Source organism: Nymphaea colorata, chromosome 11, assembly GCF_008831285.2.
Source record: "Nymphaea colorata isolate Beijing-Zhang1983 chromosome 11, ASM883128v2, whole genome shotgun sequence".
NCBI lineage: Eukaryota > Viridiplantae > Streptophyta > Magnoliopsida > Nymphaeales > Nymphaeaceae > Nymphaea > Nymphaea colorata.
The window spans coordinates 4,510,480-4,520,029 of NC_045148.1; the positions used below are offsets into that span (position 1 = coordinate 4,510,480).

Genomic DNA, 9,550 nt, shown 5'->3' on the forward strand with positions numbered 1-9,550 from the left:
AGCATGATTTATATTAAATTAAGGTTTGTACACACATTAGAAGGTTCATATTTTGCTTACAACACTTTTTAACATGGATTTAAGATGCCTAATTTTTATCCCTTACCCAACTGATCCGGTAGCTGCCAATCACTCATATATATAAATCACTCATATATATATATATATATATATAGATGAGAGAGAGAGAAAGAGAGGTACATACATCCACCACTAACAACTATGAAAACATTTTCGAGTGGTACTGCAGTAAACAAAAGGAACGACCAGTGCATAAACCTAGCTTGTTGGTTTCCTATGAACAGGAAAATGTAAGAAGCAAAACTCTGCTGGTTTGAAGTCAAGTCAATGGCAGCAGTGGGAGTCCCAAGGGGCCCGCAGGGTCCATGGGGCCCCCTTGCTTTTGCAAAATTAAGATTTTGCCATTTAATATTTCAAAATTTTTATTTTTGGCCCCTCTTATTGGAAAAATCTTGGCTGCGCCACTGAATGGTAGTGGAGGGAGAGGTGGCAGATCTAATTTTATCTCAGATTTGCTAGTGGAAGCTATGTCAACATCTTCAAAAGTGCGCACTACACTGGCCATATGCGATCAGAACTAGCAAATTTTATGTTGCTATTTTCTTTTCAATCTTCTTTATCAGTTGCCCATTATCATAAGGTTTGGGCCACAATTTGTTTAAGCTTCTTCCATTTGGAAGCAGATTTTGTATGTGTCATAGTTGGCAAATTCGTGGCCCAGACTCGGATTGGTAGATGACCAGCTCACTGGATCAACTGGGTGACTTGTAGACTCGGCGAGTTGACTTGTCTTCTTGGTCAGGCCTGGGTGAGTCAAAACTGAGTCAGGCCGAGTCGAGCCAACCTTTATGCTTCCCTTAAGATCTCGGGCGTCTGGCTCCGGCGAGATTCCAGCTTTGGTCAAGATGTTTGGTTCATGACAAGCTGAGCTTTTTTGTCCAAAGCCTTGAGAATGAGGTCGTTTGCATCAAGTTTGCATCTCACATCTTGTATCTCGCAACTATCGATTGCAGTCTCTTGCCTACCAATCTCTTTTGCTGAAGCAAGAGCTGCTCTTCGGTTGAGCGTATATATTGACTTCTTCGCTCTTCAAGCTTGAACATATTGATTTCTTTGCACTTCATGCATGACCGTTTCTTGTCCCTTGACACTATCTTCTTCCTCCTAATAGTCCTTTAGAAATAAAATTTGATCTCTCCTGTATGAACCTTTGCGTCAATCCTTCTTTCTCTTCATTAAGTAATAGCCATTTTTTGAGTCTTATTTAGGCCTTGACGCACATGATCATTCCTTAAAGCTTAACACTATGACGTTTTACCCTTCCATCTTTGGCAGCAGCCACCAGGTATATTAACACCTTGAATTATAACAACCATCCTTTTGTAGGTCCCTGCTACCCTAGGCAAAGCTGCAATCTTCAAATTTCTCTTCAACGTTGTTAAAAATTGTTAATCTGTGGCACACTCTGGAATCCGACTCAACTCGCCATCCAACCGGTCAGTGGGTGAGTGGGTTGACTCAATGACTCAGCCAGGTCAAGTACTAAGAATCAGACTATCGACATGCAACCGAGTTACCAGACTATAGCCCTTTTTTTAAAAAAAAATTCCTGCAAGTTATCTAATTAACTAATCAATGCTTAAAGATTTGGTGAAATCATTAAAAATTTAATATATATATATATATATATATATATATAAGAGAGAGAGAGAGAGAGCACAAAATGAGGAAGAAAATAGTGTTGCAATGCATGATTTATACATGTTATATCATAAGGTTTTGTGATTGATATCTCATTTCATAAAGAGCATGACTCCCAAGGCCAGAAGTTTAATCATGCATCAATCTTGGGGATAAATTTTCTCTCTCCATATCAACATAAAAGGGGAGCGTGCACCTCCTTCCCCCAAACACCACCCAAAAGGGAAAAAAAAAAAAAAAAAAAAAAAAAAAAAAAAAAAAAACTCCTCTCCAAGGCACAAGATCACAAGTTTGCTTAATGCATAGAGAATTGGAGAACATTTCAATTCAGTGCTATCAAAGCTGAATTAGGATGAAATAGATTAAATCTTAAGGTCCCACAGTCTAAGTCAGGTTATTGAAATCATGGTAGTGACAACTTAGCCTTAGCACTTAAAACAACCTCAGAAACAAAAATAGGTTTCTCAATTACAAAATTCATATTTTTAGAACTGAGCATGAAACTTCAGCTTCATAACATGTAGAGTTTTTCTCTGGGAAAAGCTTATCACCATCTTTTGCCCATTAAACTCGATTTATCTTCAACATTGAAAAGCGTCGAGGTGAAAGCCTTTCTGGTTGCCAAAAGCTGAGTCAAGCTCGAGCTCAACTTGTATGTTGCAAGGCCTGACTACCTTTCTAGTTTTCTTTGACAGAAGCTCCATATGACTTCATTTGATTTCTCTTTCTTTTGTTTTTCAAGGTGTCTCACTTTGGATCCACATTGCTGACATTTCAAGGAGTCGCCAGTGGTCGGAGGGGTTGGAGTTGGCTTCTGCACTTGAAAACCTTTGAAGAGAGAAGTGGGTTCTGGAGAAGAGAAAGAAGATGGATGAGGAGAGAAGGGAAGATGGGTGGACAAGAAAGCGTCCATTTGGTCTCCACAAGTAATTACACTCAATCAACCCTCCCTCAATATCAATATCAGGGGGATACCACCCACCATTACTTGAAATGAAGAGACATGGTTATTGCACGCCACCCAACCTGACCAGTTGCGCTGCCCATAATTTTTAACTAGAAAAGATGGATGAGGAAATGAAAAGGTTTGGATGGATGAGCATCTACTTGGGATTTTCATACCCTTTTTCAAATTTCAGGAGTGACACTCATGATTTTTCAATTTTTCGGAAAGCAAGTTATATTTTTTACTCCTTTAATCCACAACATTTATTTTCTCAAATTTTACAAAATGGGGTTGCATAAACACGATGCTTGCATTTTAGGAAATATCAAAAAGAGAGCTCGAGTTTATCACATTTAAACTTTTTTGCTTAAAGAGTGTGGGCTATGTTTGTATGGAGCCAATTGAAACTTATTGAGTCGAGTTCATGTAATTTGAACATGACTCACTTTAAGAACTTGACTTTTAATGAGGCTTTAACTTGATTCATTTAATAAATGAGTCGAAGCTCAAGTTGATTTTAACCGATCGAGTTCGAGTCGAGTCCAAATGATCTCAAACTAGTTGAACATCTCTAACTATCATACTTGCAAGTGCATTAGAGCTCTACTAGTAAAAAAGCTCAGATAAAATTTAAACAGGCGATCATCATTGAAGGGCCATTTTTGCTATTTTCATACTGAAAATTTGCATTTACAACAAGTGACTTGGTAGGTTGTTTAGAGCCATTAAACCCATAGTTGGTAAACCCAAGACCCAAACTCAGATCGGTAGATGATTGGTCAGTGGGTCGGCGAGTTTGACTCGGTGACTCGGGTGGGTCAGGTCATGAACTTTTCATAAACTTTTATAGTGTATTTTTATGGTAATATTATAGTGTAATCTACTCTCTTCTCATTCAACATAGAACAACATGATCTTGTTTATGATTTGTCAACAATTCTAACCATGGAAGAGGTCATCAATCTAAAAGCACTTGTTTAGCTTGTATTTATCTCTCTTTCTTTCTCCCCTCCCTTTCTATATCAACCACCTGATCCTCCATGGGCCTTTGTACATTTAGAAATTAAGGGTGAAAACATATTTGCAGATGATTGGGCTAGTATTTCTTTCATGTCTTTGATAAAAGCATCCATGTGAGAGAAAGAAAAACAAAAAATGGTTAAGAACTTTTTGCACTTTAAAGCAGTTAGAACCAAACTCAGACAATCCGAATCACCGATCCAGCAAGTCAGCCGATTCTTGGTCTGAGTCGCCCGCGTTTTGGCGATGATTCGCTTGGGTCCTAGCTCGCGGCCCAGTGAGAGGACGATCCTGAGCCGACTCGGGCTATTCCCAAATTGACTTGTTGTGTTGGCCAACTATTTAAAACTTTCCCTACCTTCAAGGCCTATAAAATGCTCACAAAAGAATTGAAGGTCATCGAAGTTGAAGTTCCAGTTGAAAATGCTCACAGTTCTGTACAGAATTGAAGGTCATAGAAGTGGAACTTCCAGTCATTGGCGTAAATTAACCTTCTACGTTTCTAAGTGACACTGCTACTCGACAATAAATTTATTTCAGAACCAAATTTCGGAATTTGACAATTATGAGGACGACTTGAACCAAGTTTCGCTTTTCTCACCTTTAAAAGCAATGTGTGCTGTTCTCCCTCCAGAAGGCCGTGTTTCCGCGCATTTCAAACTCTTGCTTCCTTCTATGTTCCTTCCTCCCTGTCCATAAGGGCCGGTCTCTCCGTTGTCTAACCTCCGCCTCCTCCTCTAGGCCGCCGCCGCCACCATTGAGGCCACCAAATGTCTGAAGCTCAAGCAAATAACTGCCGTCATCCACCGGGCCGTAGCAAACCAGACCAAGTTTCCCCTAGAGTTGATGATGTATTCCCCTGCTTTCCAGGCATGCACAGGCTTTCCTTCCTTCGCCAACCAAGGCAAGCAGCTCCATGCCCACATGACCCTCCATGGCTTTCAACCGGACTCCGTTGTCGGAGCCCGTCTTGTCGCGATGTACGCGAGTTTTGGCTATCTCCATCTTGCGCGGCTGGTCTTCGACCGAATTCTTAGCCCGGCTGTGCTTCCATTTAATGCCCTGATTCGCGGCTATTCTGTTTCTGGGTGCCCATCCAAATCATTGGAGATCTATTTGCAAATGCGCGGGGAAGGTGTTCGTCCTGATAATTTCACGTTCCCATTTGTGCTGAAGTCTTGTGCTGATCTGAATTGGAATAGTACAGGCAGGTGCCTTCACCAGGAATGCCTCAAGACCGGGCTTGATAGTGATCTCTATGTTGGTACCTCGCTGGTCGACGTTTACATGAAATTCAGGTTGATCAACGAAGCACGCCAAGTGTTTGATGGAATGCGGCTAAAGGATGTGTCTTCCTGGAACGCATTGATTGCTGGATACTTCAAGTATGGGAACATTGATTATGCAACCAAGCTTTTCTACGAAATGCCAAAGAGAAATGTGATTTCCTGGACTGCAATGATTTCCGGGTTCACTCAGAATGGTCTGGCAGATAGAGCGTTGGCAATTTTCTATGAGATGCAACAACGGTCGGATGTTAAACCTAACTGGGTCACTATAATGAGTATACTTCCTGCCTGTGGTCATTCTTCTGCACTTGAGCAGGGGAAGCAGATTCACAATTACGCGAGTACCATTGGATTGGATGCAAACGCATCTGTTCAGACTGCACTTGTTGCAATGTATGCTAAGTGTGGAAGCCTCACTGATGCACGATACACATTCAACCGGATACATAAGAAAGATTTAGCTGCCTGGAACACTATAATCGGTGCCTATGCGTCTCATGGCTGTGGGAAGGAAACACTAATGGCATTTGAGGATATGAACAAGTCTGGGGTTCGACCTGATGGTATCACATTTGTTAGTCTCTTGTCTGCATGCAGTCATGCAGGGTTAGTGGATGAGGGGTTTGCATATTTTGAATGTATGAGCCGGGAATATCGCATCCAACCAAGAACTGAACATTATGCTTGCATGGTCGATCTCCTCAGCCGAGCTGGGCGCCTAGGTGAGGCTAGGGATCTCATCAACAATATGAAGTGCGAACCTGGACCTAGCATCTGGGGTGCGCTTCTTGCAGCTTGTCGATTTCACGTAAATCTAGAAATCGGGAAGGAAGCTGCAAGCAAACTTTTTGTATTGGAACCGCAGAACGGCGGAAACTATGTACTTTTATCTAACATGTATGCGCAAGTTGGCAGATGGGAAGAGGTGAATGCACTGAGATGTCTGTTCAAACAACAGGGTCTTAAGAAAAATCCAGGTTGCAGCTGGATTGAGATAAACAGAATGGTTCATGTGTTTGTTGGAGGTGATAAAACTCATCAACAATCTAAAGAGATATATTCACTGCTGAAGAGTTTGTCTTTGCGGATGAAAGCGGCCGGATATGTCCCTGACACTAGCTATGTGTTGCATGATGTCAGTGAGGAAGAAAAGGAGCAGACTCTTTCAACTCATAGTGAGAAGCTAGCCATTGCTTTTGGCCTCTTGAACACAAGTCCTGGTACTGCAATTAGAGTAACAAAAAACTTGCGCATCTGTGGTGACTGTCATGTGGCTTCTAAGTTTATTTCAAAAATATATTGCAGAGAAATTATTGTAAGGGATGTAAACCGGTTTCATATTTTTAACAATGGTGTATGTTCTTGTAACGACTATTGGTGAGCCAAGAAAACTATCGTGAAACGAAGTGCACAAAAACAGGCTTTTATGAGCTTCAGCATCAACCTCCAGTGCAGTAAAATGGTCGATTGACTTATGGGCGTGTGCTCATGTTAAGGGCAGAGAAACCAAAGAGTTGGCCAAAACAAGGGAACCGGCGAGTGTAAAAAAGGGCAAGACGACAAAGAAGGGATGGCATTGAGAAGCTTCATCTAAAGGATTCATTCACTGAAGGTGCTTCATTTTTGTACAAGGCTACGTCAGGCTAGGGAACGTCGGCAATGCAAAACGATAAATGTTGCTGCCGTGGTGGAAACAGCAGTAACTGACAGCATCCAAAGCCAAAAGCTGACAAGCATGTCTACAACAACAAAGAGTGGAGGAAGTAATGCTGACTTTCGAATTGTTAAATGTGATAGTACCTGCATCCATAATGTGTATGCCTACGTGAATTTAGACACGGGCTACATGTAATTTTCTATCGGCCAATTAGAAAATTGTCGGAAGTGAATCTTGGAACACTTGTCAAGTTAGTGCCATCCATACATTCAAATGTGAATGGGAAAGCACAATATCCATGAAGTTGAGGTCAAGGAACGGATTGTACAACTTCACTTCTAGCGATTCGAAGGCAGTGTCTCATCACGAGGCCCTGGTGATCATAAATGTGTTAGGAACTTGCTTTCTCCAGTTGGTGATAGGTTTGCATACTAAAAAGACCATGTCCTCTTTACAACTGAAAGAACAGATTGGAGCATGCTGAGGTTCCCTATATTTCTTCTGTAGATGAAGTTGTGGACAATAATGAACTAGGCAATGTCTCAAAATTGTACAAGATGTCAAATTCCCAGACTAGAAATAGCATCGACCATGCAATCAAGCATTTATTTTAAATGCATTACTGCTGACTCAAGATGAGCATCCCATGTAGATATTTTCCAATTACCATTGCAGCTCACTAACCAGCCACAATAATTCTTTCTTGTTGGAAGTTCAAGACTGGAAGCTGGTGTTTTGGCTCTCTACCATATATGCATCTAATAACACTGAGGCCAGGGGATGGCATGAAAGACTTGGGCGCCTTCCAGCTGAGCATTGGAGGCTATCAAGTTGGGCATGCATTTTGATGCTAGTCTGGGTGATATATGCAGTTTTGCAATGTTCACTAATGCTTCTTTTTCCATTGCAGAGAACTTTACTAAATCACCTCTCAATCTCATCATTCCTATTTGCGTGAGGTGCAACCGTTGGAGCCTATGACTTCTTCAAATGCTATTTGCTAGTTTTTGGGAAACTAAAGATGAGGCTTATTTTCAGTTCAGAACAGCTTACAAAAATGATTAGAGATTTGAGTTGAACTACATCAAAATTGGAGTAGTATTAAATACAAAAATACATTGATGAATGTGAACATATATTTAGATGCAAGAGAGTCAGCAGATTGAAAGTCAATGATTAGATATTGCATTTTTTTGGAAATTAGTACTTGGAAGAGCTAGAAAATGTATTGCGGCATCTGAATCCAATGAAGAAGTTAATTATACGGCAATGGTCTCAACATGCACTGAGATCCAATGGATGAAGTTTCTTCTTATTACCATCTAATCAAGGTTTACACCCACCAAATGTTGTGAAAAATCAAGCAATCATAGATATAGCCATCAATCTTGTGTTTCTTGAGGGAACCATTCATGTAGCCTCCTACCTGCTTCCCTTTAAGGAGTTAGGGTATTGCACTGCAAGGAAACCAGTTAAGGCTGTAGGATATACCATATTACCCTGGAAGGAGTTCTTGGATTCTTGTAGGGATGGTAGATATTGATTAGCCATTATTGTCAAGCATACCCTAGTTGTCCTTACCAACAAACTTAAAAGCGTAGAGCTCCTTCTTTAGGATTTTCCTATCATGCTTCTTCCTCCCTTATGGGCCATACAACATGCCATAGATTTTGTCTTAGGGTTCAGCCTCTTCAATTTACTAACATGTTGTTGAACATAGCAAATAACTTAGAAATGGATGAGTTGTACAAATAGTTTTGTTGCGTAGAGAGGTGGAGAAGAAGGAGAAGGGGAGAACATGAGGAAGGAGGAGAGAATATGTAGCAGTCTTGAATCAGTCGGCTGCTCCTTTTCCATTAGACTAAATAAGGATTAAGGTTATGTTTAACCCTTTACATAAAGAGTCCAACAAAATTTTAAAAATTCAGAAAGCTACCTAATACTAAATTCCAAAATACAGAAAACTTTAAATCTCAAACCAGCACGTTTCCTCAACACTCCCCCTCAAGCTAGAGCATTGATGTCCATCATGCTCAGCTTGCTATAACACTTCATGAAATCGGATATTGGAAGATTTTTGGTAAATATATCTACAGGTTGGTCTTCTGAAGCAACATGCCCAGTATAAATAATCTCTACTTGGACTAAGTCTCTAATGTAATGACAATCAACTTCAATATGTTTGGTCCGTTCGTGGAAGACTAGATTATTTGCTATATAAGTAGCCGCTTTATTATCACATTACATTTGTATAGGCAATTCTATTTGAATTTCAAGACCTTCTAGTATGGCTCTGACTCATGTGATTTTAGTGGTTGTTTGGGTCATGCTCGATATTCTGACTCTGCACTAGATCGAGTAACAACAGTTTGCTTTTTACTTCTCCAAGAGACTAAGTTACCACCAACAAATATATAGAATCTCGTAGTGGACTTTATGTCATCAATTAAGTCTGCATAATCTGCATCAGAATAAGCTTCTAACTGAAGTGAAGAGCTTCTTCTAAATAAAAGACCATTTCCAGGGAAGCCTTTTAGAAATTTCAATAATGACATAGTTGCATCCCAATGGGTTTTTTTTGGCTTATCCATAAACTGACTTAGTTTTTCCACAGCAAAAGATATATCAAGTCTAGTAATGGTTACATATAGTAGTTTTTCAATGAGAAACCGATATGATTTACTATCAACAGGTTCTAACTTATCATCATATAAGTGAGTACGAGTATTCATAGGAATAGATGTCGGATTAGTTCCAGTCATATCTGTTTCGTATAGCAAATCAAGAACATACTTTCATTGGAACAGGACTATACCTTCTTTACTTCTTGCCACTTCTATCATCAAGTAACGTAGGAAGCCAAAATATTTAGTAACAAAATATTGTTGGAGATACTTCTTTGTGTCTTGTATTTCT

At 40.1% G+C, this 9,550-nt stretch overlaps 1 protein-coding gene across 1 annotated transcript; it reads left to right on the forward strand.

Annotated features, from left to right (window-relative positions):
* Positions 1–4,287: 4,287 nt before the first annotated feature.
* On the forward strand, positions 4,288–7,268 carry LOC116263762 (putative pentatricopeptide repeat-containing protein At3g49142). The gene has a single exon (XM_031643537.2). It carries the CDS (start codon positions 4,535–4,537, stop codon positions 6,356–6,358), a length of 1,824 nt encoding a protein of 607 aa, XP_031499397.1. The 5' UTR covers positions 4,288–4,534; the 3' UTR covers positions 6,359–7,268.
* Positions 7,269–9,550: the final 2,282 nt, after the last annotated feature.

Bases quoted from the DNA above. Each gene is read 5' to 3' on its own strand.
- LOC116263762 (XM_031643537.2), top strand. From the start codon at position 4,535: ATGATGTATTCCCCTGCTTTCCAGGCATGCACAGGCTTTCCTTCCTTC.